Source organism: Oncorhynchus keta, chromosome 9, assembly GCF_023373465.1.
Source record: "Oncorhynchus keta strain PuntledgeMale-10-30-2019 chromosome 9, Oket_V2, whole genome shotgun sequence".
Lineage (NCBI taxonomy): Eukaryota > Metazoa > Chordata > Actinopteri > Salmoniformes > Salmonidae > Oncorhynchus > Oncorhynchus keta.
Genome location: NC_068429.1, coordinates 18,271,379 through 18,283,884, shown reverse-complemented (window position 1 = coordinate 18,283,884; position 12,506 = coordinate 18,271,379). Strand labels below are relative to the sequence as shown.

Sequence of the window (12,506 nt, the reverse complement as noted above, 5' to 3'; positions counted from 1 at the left end):
CAAGAAAGTATTTTAGAGGGGGCACAAAGCATCCACCATTCCTCCTCTTCACTTCTCTCTCTCTCTTGTCACACACACAGACTGTGGAGAAAAAGTCGAAGGATTCATTCGCACCTGCCCTGAACGTAACCTCCAAATAACATCATACAATGTGAAACTCGATGTTCTCTTTCTCCCTTCCACTTCTCTTTCGCTCTCCATCAGATGTCCCACTCTGGCCGTATGGACCCTTCCCATAATGCCCTGCAGCAACAACAGCAGCAGCACCAGCAGGGTGTCCACGGTAACCAGAGTATCGGAGGCGGCGTTGGCGGACAGATGCAGCAGCGGAACTCCAATACCCAGAATGCCCGGCTGCAGACGGAGGGGTCGTTCGGCCTGGGTGGAGCGGGAGGAGGAGAGGGAGCGGATCACACCCTGGACGTAAGTCACTACCTTAGCCCTGTCACACCCATATGGAAATGGTGTCCGATACCAATAACTGATATTTTCTAGACACAATGATAGCCGATACAGATATGGCAAAAACAAGTTTTCTCTTTGTGAGATTGGGCAACGGCTGCGATAGAAAACATCCACTTTGCAAATCTGTAAGGTACACATTGGTTTGAAAATGCAACACCAATGAGGAAGTGGTTATGATTCATGCAGGTTTAAGTTAAGTGTGTACATGTGATGCATGCAATGCCATTACCAAGTCCTATATTGGGCATAAATCCTCAGTGATATTGCTGGTGGGACATTGGATCTGGGCCCATGTGGGTGGTTTTATACTAACCCCCACCCTCCCTCTTTCACTGGGGACGGGGTGAACCGGTTGCAGGGGAGGAACTTCCACAGATCATTCTACTTCGACAACCGTAAGACAACCATAAGACAACCGTTAGACAACCGTAAGGCAACCACACAGAAAGCCAGCTAGCTGCTCGTTCAGCGATACTGTAGATTGAGTTATATTGGGCATGTCGAACTGAAGCTATCTGAAGCTACCTTCACTCTTGGAAAGAGCTTGTTTTTTGCCACATCCATGTGCCACAAACAAACCTTTCTCTCTCTTTCTCTCTCTACCCCTTTCTCTCTGCTTTTTCAAAATCCATTTATTTTAATTCAAGACGCTTTATTGGCATGAAAAGCGAAGGAAAACGTTAAAGCAACAATAACAACAATAACACTTTCTCTCCCTTCTCTTTGTGCCCCCTCTCCAGCTTCTCCCTGAGCTGACCAATCCAGATGAGCTGTTGTCCTACCTAGGTCCTCCAGATCTACCTAGCAACAGCAACGATGACCTGCTCTCTCTGTTCGAGAACAACTGAAGACTCACTTTCTTCCTCGTTTAGGGACAGCTTCATCCTATTGAGAGGGGGGAGGGGACGGGACAGAGAGGGATTCATGTTTTTATACCCCATGCCTGCCCATCCCTACCCTCTGTGGACCAGACCAACAGGAAGGTGCAGAGGGTAGTGAGAGACAGACATGACTTTCTCTGTCTGGAAACTCTGTCAAGACTAGTGTTTTTAGACTCATTATAAAGCATCCCTTTGCACTCTGGATCCATCAAATAAATGAAAAAAGAATAATCCAGTGAAAAATGGGACTGCCTGCACTGGCCAGCCACTATAACTGTAATGTTCTTAAAAAATCACAAGCTGAAGGATTTTAAACTTTTTAAAGGACCTTTTTAGAAACCAGAAAAATTAAGTGTTATGTTGACTTTCCATTGTGTATTTATGATTGTGGAACTTGTCAATAAACGAGAAACAGACAGTGGATCTCTGACATGACATTACATTACTTAGTGTCATAAATAAAACTAAGAGTTGGTGTTGTTCATTCTAAATGGGAGTTATGAATGCTGAAATGAAGATATGTAGTGTTTACACCAGGGCCCGGTTTCCCAAAAGCATCGAAGGCTAAATTAATCGTTAGAACCTTCATAGGAGGATAGTTAAATTTATTGAGCTTTTTCCCAACTGATTTATCGCCTGCCTCCGACAGCTAGTAGAACAGCTAAGTCCTTAGAATCTTTTTACCCTCCCGCGTCACTTTATTACACCGATCTCGCTAATCATAGAATCACATGGTTTATCCATCTCTATGACCGCCGAAAACTTCAGTACAAAGTTGAATACAAATACTAAGTTGCCAATGTCTTTGCAATTGATACAAACAAGCAACGTATGAAAATGTTTCAGATAAAACCGAGATGACTATTCAAATAAATAGTAGGCTATAGACCTATTATAGTCATATTGAAATATATTTGATGTTCAATCGAGTTCTATTTTGCTACTTTTAGGCTAGGCTACTGTCTGTAATTAGTCAATATAGTTCATGTGTAGCCTAAAGTGCTTAATGATGTACCAAATAGAATAAGCTGCGTCAATATTTGCAGCAGTAGGCGGTAATATTTCTCTAGGAGCTTATCCGTCGTCGTTATTGTGAAATAATTCTGTTAAGGTAAGATTTGGATGGAGAAAGCTGATCTGAGAGCAGCGCTCCCGTTCTTTCGATCCTATCGGTATCGACAAGTGCTCCAATGATTCATTTAGCGACCGTTCACTCTACGTTGTGTTTTGGGAAACGCGTTACCTATTCGATGTTGTAGGAAATGTGCATAATTTAACGCCTGGAACAGACCAACATTGCCGTTGCATCAACGCTGCATAATACATTCTGCAGTCCAACTTTTTCATTATGTAATCCAAAGTTGTTACTTGGTATATGAGCAACAAAAGTTCAACATTCATCTTTTGCTACTGTTTGTTCAAACGCGCTGCAGCATTCCATTGTAAATGAATGTACTTCTGGTGTACCAAAATGCAATGTAGCAGTTGGTCTGCTCCAGGCATAAAACCATTAAGCCAAGTTCCATTAGGAAACTGGGCCCTGGGTAATGCCAACAGTACACACCTTAATGTCTCTATACAGATGACGTCATACAAAGCCAGCACACAAAAGGAGATGGGAGGGATTTTTGAGACAGAGAGGTGTCTCATATCAGGCCAGTTGGTAAATAAGGAAACTACTAGATGTTTGAATTGTTTGTTTTTCCCTGAGTGGGAGTCAGAAGCCAGACATGGGGAACTCACCTTCAATCTGTCTCTGGTACTCCTCCCTTCTCACTCTCTGTCTCTCTTTTATAACTATACTGCAGAGACATTTAAACATGCACAAATATACACACACTTTCAAGACCATGGGAATGGATCGAAGCATCCCCAGTGAACTCCTGTGAATTGATGGAGAGAGGACAGTTGGACAAATTATGCTCACCATGTGTTTCCCATATGTCAAGGAGTGAATGTGTATTCTCCCTCCATTCCTTCCTCCTCCTCTCCAGTAACACACATTTAAAACCGCCTATTTCTAAGGTTTAAACAGCCTTTATGCTTCCTCTCTCTGGGTCCTTAGCCTGAGGGGACTATCTGTCTGTTCCCACCCCTCTGAGGTTGTCATTGGTTTGTAGGCCTAACTGTTTAGAGCACCAGATGTTGGATGTGCAATGTTTAGTTTAAGAACATCTGTATTCAATTCATTTTTTTAATAATCATGATAATATTGTTGTTATTAGAGTAATTAAAGTGTTGGTGAAGCTGTGCACATCTGTCCTATATGTGTTTAAACTAACCGAGGCTATGAGTTAGGAAATGTGTCATTCATGTCAGAAGACATATGGGGGGCCTGTATTCACACATTTTCCGATCATAATGAGTACAATTATATGGATTATATGGACCAGATCCTAGATAAGCATTCCTACCCTGAGATGCTTTGTGAATATGGGCCATGGTTACTATATGAGACATGAACAGCACATGCTATGTAATAATTTTTTATGGTTTATTATTCTCTAGATGATGATGCTTAGAGGCTAATGTCAGTTAATAATACAGTTAATGAAATGTTGAATTGTCCTATTTAACTGCACACCAGTTTTTCTAAAGATGATTTCCATATTTTCCATCCGTTTTCTAAGTAAAAAATGTAACTTCTGAATGATTAAGTTTCCCTAGTTTTCTATTTACTGTATTCGGTCCCCCCCCGTACAGGGTAGGCTACATGAAAGAACACCCTGATGTCATTCATTCCATGTTCAGCAGAACTCAGGCTCGAGTCAGCAACCCGATACAATCGATTCATCCGCAACATTTCAGGCGTGGCCCCCAACGCATGCTGTGGCATCACGCAGACACACACACACACACACAGCATTTTTTCAAATATGACAATCAGAAGATTATTCACAATGCAACATAAAAGCGTTGTATTTTATTACAATCATTCGTGATGATGTCGCATACATTCCGTAAGCGCTTTTGTCCAGCGGTGATCGAGAGAAACAGGCCATTCCCGACCCGTTGCACCATACAGATCCATTGATAACTCACATTTATATTTGAGCCATAATGGCGATTTTATTCGGCGGGAGACGCCCTGGAATCTACCAACGCGCCACCACCAGAACACACCCACATTTCCCCTGGCAGCGCATTGGGCAGAATGAGAGATCGTCATATGTATGAACCACAATGGGCCAATCGAGATGTAAATCACTAGTCCATCCCCTAAACCTTGCTGATCAAACCGGTGTGCAGGGGAAGTGACCATTGTTCTAATGTATTCACCCGCAAGACCTTTAATTGGTTAAATCCGATGTCACTCAGCAGCCCCAGTCTTCTTATTGGTTCTCATTGCCTCCGGGGGCTTCCCTTGGTGCGCATATATATCTCGTATAAACGGCAGCATTTCCGTTCCGATTCAGCTGCGGCACCGTCCTGTATCTACTGTCTGCACTCGTGTAGTTTCACAAAAAAAATAAAGTTTAATCCCAATCATGCCTAACCCCAGAGTTTACTTCGACATCACTATCGGCGATACCCCCGCCGGAAGGATTGAAATGGAGGTAAGGAGGAAAGCAGATCGGCTTTTTGGACTCAATTAACTTTCTGCTCAACTTAACTTTTAAAATAATTGTTAATTTCTCGTTCGGTTTATTTTAACTCGCTGCCAGGTAGGTGACTGCACCCGGGATGCTGTCAGACGTGGTCCACGTGTTCTAACATGTTAGCTACCTTACGAACAATTCAACTTTAACTTCATTGAAAGCTTAACACTTCTCGTACTTAACGAACACTCACTCACCTCGCTTGATATGCCTACATTTTAAACTGTCAATTGATTGTGGTTTATTTGCTGTTAGCGTTGACTGGCCTTTAACGCGGTATGTGTTGCATTTTCACACCGGTGCTCACTCTTAAGTAAACCGCATTTCTTTCGGAAGCAGAGTTTGAAAAACTTGGCGCCGTGGTGTAAATATGTCCATCGCTTTCGTTAACTTAGTCAGTTTACCACAGTCTTAGCCATGTGAACATTATGTTGTAATTACGTTGATTCGATTAACATAACTATCTAGGTAATGTGCTGTAGCTAGCTAGTCACCGCACATGCAATTTTAGCCGGTCGCCATTTTCAGCATCCCCGTTTCGTCGCGCCAGATGCCATTTTGAAAAAGGAGGGGATGCAGGTTTGGAAGGGAACAACGTACCAAATAGCATTGACCGCAGTCCATGCTTTGATTACGTAAAATCGTTAAATTGAATACATTTAGATTGATGCATCTGAATTATATTAATGCTGTCTACCAGCCATATTTGCAATGGCCCAAGGATTGTGGCCTATGCGCCCTCAGTATAACCGCAGCACACCAGATAACAATTGGTATTCATCGTTATTAAGTAAGCTGTATTTTGCTAAATGCCAGACATATTCAGTCATCTGGCCATGTTGTAAAATATCGCTGCTATTGCCATTGCGACTGGTTCAATAAGTGTGTTACATTCAAACAAGGCCCTGGTTCAAGGCCCGTGCATATCCCTAGTGCCCATTAATTTCACTGAGATCTCGTTTTACGTTACAATTTATGACAGGAAATCTCCAGATTTCGTTGACTGAAGTTGTAGGTGCAGCGTTGGCACCAGATTGCACGCGTGTACCGGTTCTTGCCCCTTCCAGGAGCACGTGGCCATGAAGACACGCTTGTCCACCTGCAAGGCCTCAGCGAAATCCAGGAGAATAAAATGCCATTCCTACGTCAAATTCAACATTACCTTCCAAACGGCAAAAGTGACTAGTGGCGATTCTTGTAGCGCTGACTTCTGCGTTTTGTACATTTTGATCTCCCAACCTTTTGTCATCCTTTGGGAGGGAGCACGTGTCCATGTAGCGGACTCCATTGTTTGACGCAGAGGCCATGCCGACGCCAGCAACAGGCATTGCCCCTTGGTGCTTGCCAAACTAACAAGTTGGCCAAAAAGCCCGGTAGAGCTCGGTCAATAAGATTCGGGATCATTTGTCCATGGGACACAACTGCCCTTAAATAAGCCTTTATGGTGCTTGGCCACTTGGTCCTACAGCATTGGTCATCTCTAGCGGTGGAGTGGGTTGGCCTTATCACAGTCAATGGTCTATGATAGATTCATTAAAATAAATATTTGCACTTTGGTCCTATTGTAAGATTGGACAAGGTCGGCAGTGGGATTAGGTTGTAAAAATCAAGCATTGGAAATGGGTGGGGTTTAGCCATTGGTTTTGTGGCTGTGTTAACTGTGACTTCCCTTTTCTGCATTGAACTTGTTCCTGAGTGGAAAAGTACTGGCTCCAGATGTGGGTGTGTCTGGGGCTAGGAGGGAGGAGAGCTGCTGTGTAGGCTGGTGCATGGTGTTCCATGCAGAGGCCCTCCCAGCACTGTAGCTGCCCATTGGCAGTAAAGGCATGTTGTGAAGGGGCCTGTATGTTGCTGTTATCACTTCAGATGTTGACACTTGTCAGGAATATAATATAGATGTCTAGGTGCCAGTTACACTGTCTTCCCATCCCTCCTAATGCATTCAAAATGTGTTAACTGATCCTAGATTAATGCCATAAGGAAAAATATCATTTAAGCTTTTACTGTGAGTGGTTAGTTGATAGTGTGTGAGCAGTTGTATTGTAAAAGGCCATATGAGATGGTGCACACTGCTCGGATTCTGACATCATTGCCTGAAGATGTTTGCTTGTCTGTTGCAATGGACTGTCACGTGATAGGTTGGAAATGAACAGCTTCTGTAGCTTCACCTCAGCGTAACACCAATCTTGTTCTCACATGGGAGTTCTGGTGGATCTTAACAGAGTGAATCTAGAACATGTCAACCTTGAGCCAAAGGTCTTGCCCATGTCTGCCTTGGTTCCTGTAGTCAATGCTTTAAGTCTTTCCCTTCCAGCCTTGCCCGCATGTTCAGTGTCAGGCTTTCTCTGCATGCTGTTTTTGCTCCTCATTGATTGTATACTAATGTAAAGCCATCTTTTCTTGCAGCTTTTTGCAGATGTTGTCCCCAAGACTGCAGGTAAGATGGCTTAAATGATTGCAATTTCTTGAATAATTCACACATTCTCTGCAAATGATGTTTCTCACGATGGTCTTCCAAGCCTTGTGGTGGTGACGACACTGCCTAATGGCAACAACTGATGCAGTCATCTTCCCAATGCTCCTCAGCCCCTTCCAAAGGTGCCTCTGTCATGCCCCCCCAGATATACAATGAACTGCTGATGCATGTAAATTCAAAAGGGCAGGTCTGCTTCTGATAAGTCAGCAGGAGCATTGTGTGGCCCGCTGTGCTGTGAATGGGTATACTCGGCAGAGTGGGGCCCCCGCCTATTGTTAGTCCCCGTGGCCTGGTTGACAGCCTGTGAATTAGGCCCTGCAGAGATGGCCTATTTGCTGCCTCTGCAATAGACTGGGGTTGTGATGCACACGTGGTTAGCTAGCGACCATATTCTAGTGATGTCAAGCATATGGGCCAATCTGTTCGACACAATGATTCTACTTTTCAGTAATTAATGTAGCTGCAATGCTTTATCACCCCAAAAAGCATTGACTTCTACATCAAATCTTTTTCAAAGATATAATGAAGTGTACTTGAAACCAACCTTTTCAGTTTGATATTTCAATGATCAGAGAACCCCTGCATTTTGGCTTGATGCAGCCTTTATGCCTTTAAGCTGCTATGCAGTCACTGATCGTGACGTTGCCTGTTTTCCCCCAGAGAACTTTCGTGCCCTGTGCACTGGGGACAAGGGGTTTGGCTACAAGGGCTCCAGCTTCCATCGCATCATCCCCGGTTTCATGTGCCAGGTGAGCAGGGGGGGTATGACCTGAACCTAGATCAACGTGTATATTCCAAGACGCTTTCTGAATACAGGCTCTGATCTGACGACGTTGCCAAATGCAACACTGATGCCGTTCCAACACTCGCAATTTTTTTCAGAAAACAGGATCCTTTCCAGTAGCATGATTTTTAAAAAGCGAGTTATACAAATAAAATTACCATGATCTCACTGACTGTCCTGATTGCTTAGCCTACATACAAGATTATGTAGGCTAGGCAATGTTTGTTATGATTTCCTTTTCTTGTGCAAAATTGTGTTTTTAATTGTGTTTTTGGGGAAGGGCTTTTAAGTGAGCATGTTTAATGACAATGTTAATTTCTTTCCTTACCTTCAGGGCGGAGACTTCACCAACCACAATGGAACTGGGGGCAAGTCCATCTACGGCAATAAGTTTGCTGACGAGAACTTCACCCTGAAGCACACAGGCATGGGCTGTCTGTCCATGGCCAACGCTGGCCCTAATACCAACGGGTCCCAGTTCTTTATCTGCACTGCTAACACTGACTGGTGAGGCATGCGGACACGCAGTTCACACTGACATGCAGTATAAATTGAATGCACCTTTACATTCTGCAAGTGATGTTTCTCACGATGGTCTTCCAAGCCTTGTGGTTGTGACGACACTGCCTAATGGCAACAACTGATGCAGTCCAACCTTCCAACACTCCTCAGCCCCTTCAATGGTGCCTCTGATACATGCGTGCACTGCTCGTGCTGTCTAAACAGGCAAATTGGTTCTGATTTTTTAATCACTTGTTTTGATGATCTGAAAGGAATGGGTCAAAAGACCAATTGGTAGAAGGAAGTTGAGAATTGGGCTGCCTGTGTAAACAGCCTAATGCTCTGAAGTGACTGGTGACTGGCAAGATGCTTCCTCCACACTGGCAGCACACTATAGTGTCCTTCAGGGAAATGCACCACTGCCTGAATGTTTTCACCAAGCAATAGGGCTGTTATTGGAGTTCTATAATGTTACCAGTGATTATGGATGAAGACTAAAGAAATGTTTATACTCTATTTATTTTCAGGATGTTATAGTTGACACATTAGCCCTGGTCCTGCTGTAGTTCCCACTGCTAGGGTAACATGCCAGGGAGAAGGGCAAGAGAATGTCTATTTTGAGTAGTTGTACATTTACCTTTGTCAGGCAATTGTTACCCCAAAGTCCATATTTGTCACAGCCCTATGGCTACAAACATTCTATTTGGTTTGCCTTAAGGAATCCTGTCTGCTAGTTCAGGAAGAACACTGCCATACCCCCTCAGCATTGGTGCCCACTGACTCTTACCTCTTTCCGTCTGTAGGCTGAACGGCAAGCACGTTGTGTTTGGCAAGGTGGTCGAGGGCCTCAACATCATCGCTAGCATGGAGAAGAAGGGTTCCAGCAGTGGCAAGTGTTCCGCCAAGGTCGCCATCGCTGACTGTGGAGAGCTCTGAGCGTCCCTCCTTCACACCATCCCTTCACCCAGCTCTGAGCCTTTCCTCCCTTGTTCCCTCCATGCAGCTCTAATCATCAACCTCTCCTTACTTCCCCTTGATCTCTCCCCTCCCCAGAATCAAAAATATTCCCTAATATTGAGATTAGTTTTTTTTACCATTCCTCTCCCTTAGGGAACGGTTTGTCCTGTGTCTGAACTTGTTTCATTTGTGGCTTGCCTTTATTTTGCATTTTGAATTGTCCCATGTGGACCACTTTTGTTTAACAAAATCAGAATAAAGTGGCAAAAGACTCCTTAACTGACTGCATAAGAGTGGATGTGTGAATTTGAAGTGTTTGGTATTTGGCACTACATACAAGTGGTCAATATTTGCTGTGGTAGTGGGTTTCTTTCTGGTAACGTGATTTAAGTTATTCAACAACATTTACATTTAAGTCATTTAGCAGACGCTCTTATCCAGAGCGACATACAAATTCAGCTCAATGTATGTTACTCTTGTATGCTTCCCTGTCTGGGAGTTCATTACCCAGTTAATATCCTACAAATTCTGAAATGGTTCTTTCAAACAATATTATCAACAGTAACTGGGGTATGGCTCCCCTCATGTTAGTTTCTATCCCTGGCCCACCTGATTAGGTGACCTGGGTTGAGCCGATGTCAAGTCATGCTCTACCAATACAGCACACTTGTTTCAGTTCACAACTGCTTTGCTCTTTTACTCACCCTGGAGACTTAGTTGGACATGTACCTTTTGTCTAGAGGACATACACAAACCTGTAGGCTAAAATTGCTGAGTGTTTGCTTTCATGCAATTCACACCTTTCACCACCGGAGGTGAGCAGAGTCTTACTATTTAGTGCTATGCTTTAAAGGTCCAATGCAGCTCTTTGCTACTCATTTCGCAAGTAAGTACATACTGTGATTTGTTTTCCATGTGAATGGTAAACAAAGCTTAGCAAGATTGAATTTATCAAGTTTGGAATTGATCAAAATTTCTTCCTGGTGACAAATGGACTGACATTTAAGTCTACAAACAGCTCGTACACTAAATGGGCGTTATTGCCATTTTCAGGGTGGAAATGGAACAAATCGTGCTTCTGACTGGGCTGGAAATGTGAGTTATCTAGAACGGTAAGCACATGGTTACCCTCACAAACACCCCTGCAGCTTTTCCACTTTACTGACAGTCTTTAGATGACAATGTGAAGCTTGATTACAAGCCCATGCTAAAATATTTCTCAGTTCTGTTTTAATACTGTTATTTGGTTTAAAATCAGTTGTGCAGCATGTCCTTTACAACAGACACTGAAGGGCAACCTGTTACTGTCGGCCAGGTAACACGACACCCAGTGTCTTGACCCATATACCTGTTGTGACTTAAGTGTCAAACCCAACATTCCATTTTTTTACCACCAAAGAAGTTCTTTTGAAAGCTGTTTTCTTAAATCGTTTAATGCTTTCGTCTTATATTTTAAATAACTAGAAAATACACAACGCGTTGTCCTTTCAGTGCCACTACTTGGACTAAAAATACTGACACGTCAAGCATTATGCCCGTATTCATACAAGTCAGTCACATATGCCCTTATGTCAGTAAGAGGGTGGTTTGTCCCAGTCCTCAGCAGGAGCGTATTGGGGTAGGTGCGTGGCAGACATGTGTGTGCAATTACAGTGGTAATGTAATACAATTCATATAACAATGTTGACGCGTAGCCTATGGTGTAATGGAATGATTTGTTTTGACGCTTGGTGGCTCCAGAAAGTATTCGGCCCATTTTGACCTTTTCCATATTTTACGTTCCATCTGTATCCTAAAATTGATTCAATAGTTTACACACAATACCCCATAATGACAAAGCAAAGAAAGCTTTTTAGAAATTCATGCTAACTGAAATGACACATTAACATAAGTATTCAGACTCGTTACTCAGTACTTTGTTGAAGCATGTTTAGCGGCGATTACAGCATGGAGTCTTGCGTATCGTGCTACAAGCTTGGCACACCTGTATTTGGGAAGTTTCTCATATTCTTCTCTACAGATTCTCTCAAGCTCTGTCATGTTGGATGGGGAGCGTTGCTCCACAGCTATTTTCAGGTCTCCCCGGAGATGTTTGATGGGGTTCAAATCTGGGCTCTGGCTGGGCCACTCAAGGACATTCAGAGACTTGTCCCGAAGCCACTCGTGTTGTTTTGGCTGTGTGCTTATGGTCACTGTCCTGTTAGAAGTTTAACCTTTACCCCAGTCTGGGTTCCTGAGAGCTCTGGAGCAGGAGTTCATCAAGGATCTCTGTACTTTGCTCCATTCATCTTTGCCTCGATCCTGATAAGTCTGTCCCTTTTGCTGAAACACATCCCCACAGCATGAAACGGCCACCATGCTTCACCGTAGGGATGGTGCCAGGTTTTCTCCAGATGTGGCGCTTGGCATTCAGGCCAAAGAGTTAAATCTTGGGTTTCATCAGACCAGAGAATCTTGTGTAGGTGCCTATTGACAAACTCCAAGGGGCTTTCATGTGACTTACTGAGGAGTGATTCTGTCTTGCCACTACCATAAAGGCCTGATTGGTGGAGTGCTGCAGAAATGGTTGTCATTCTGGAAGGTTCTCCCATCTCCACAGAGGAACTCTAGAGCTCTGAGTGACCATCAGGTGGTTCCAAACATTTTCCATTTAAGAATGAGGGAGGCCACTGTTATTGGGGACCTTCAATGCTGCACATTTTTTGATACCCTTCCCCAGATCTGTGCCTCAACACAATCCTCTCGGAGCTCTACGGACAATTACTTTGACCTCATGGCTTAGTTTTTGCTCTGACATGCACTGTCAACTGTGGGACCATGTATAGACATGTCCAATCAATTTA

At 43.5% G+C, this 12,506-nt stretch overlaps 2 protein-coding genes and 2 non-coding genes across 4 annotated transcripts in view; all 4 read left to right on the top strand.

The window, feature by feature from the left end:
- zmiz2 (zinc finger, MIZ-type containing 2) overlaps positions 1-3,600 on the top strand; it is a 47,607-nt gene extending 44,007 nt beyond the window's left edge. The window contains 2 exon segments of the mRNA XM_052525399.1: positions 205-423; positions 1,206-3,600. Of these exon segments, the coding sequence (XP_052381359.1) occupies positions 205-423; positions 1,206-1,313 (327 nt within the window). The 3' untranslated portion in view covers positions 1,314-3,600.
- Positions 3,601-4,732: 1,132 nt separating this feature from the next.
- ppiab (peptidylprolyl isomerase Ab (cyclophilin A)) lies at positions 4,733-9,942 on the top strand. Its single transcript, XM_035755301.2, has 5 exons — positions 4,733-4,903; positions 7,352-7,382; positions 8,082-8,170; positions 8,540-8,712; positions 9,510-9,942. The coding sequence occupies exons 1-5, from the start codon at positions 4,835-4,837 to the stop codon at positions 9,640-9,642; spliced, it is 495 nt and encodes a 164-aa protein (XP_035611194.1). The 5' UTR covers positions 4,733-4,834; the 3' UTR covers positions 9,643-9,942.
- Positions 7,432-7,513, top strand: LOC118370352 (small nucleolar RNA SNORD35). Its single transcript, XR_004822789.1, has one exon. It is a non-coding gene; the product is annotated as a small nucleolar RNA SNORD35 (small nucleolar RNA).
- Positions 8,777-8,858, top strand: LOC118370354 (small nucleolar RNA SNORD35). The gene has a single exon (XR_004822790.1). It is a non-coding gene; the product is annotated as a small nucleolar RNA SNORD35 (small nucleolar RNA).
- Positions 9,943-12,506: the final 2,564 nt, after the last annotated feature.

What these genes read in the sequence shown, in the direction of transcription:
- ppiab (XM_035755301.2), top strand. Translation starts at nt 4,835, where the DNA reads ATGCCTAACCCCAGAGTTTACTTCGACATCACTATCGGCGATACCCCC. An exon ending in CCGGAAGGATTGAAATGGAG is followed by an intron (nt 4,904 to 7,351) that starts GTAAGGAGGAAA and finishes CTTTTCTTGCAG; the next exon opens with CTTTTTGCAGATGTTGTCCC. An exon ending in TCCCCGGTTTCATGTGCCAG is followed by an intron (nt 8,171 to 8,539) that starts GTGAGCAGGGGG and finishes CCTTACCTTCAG; the next exon opens with GGCGGAGACTTCACCAACCA.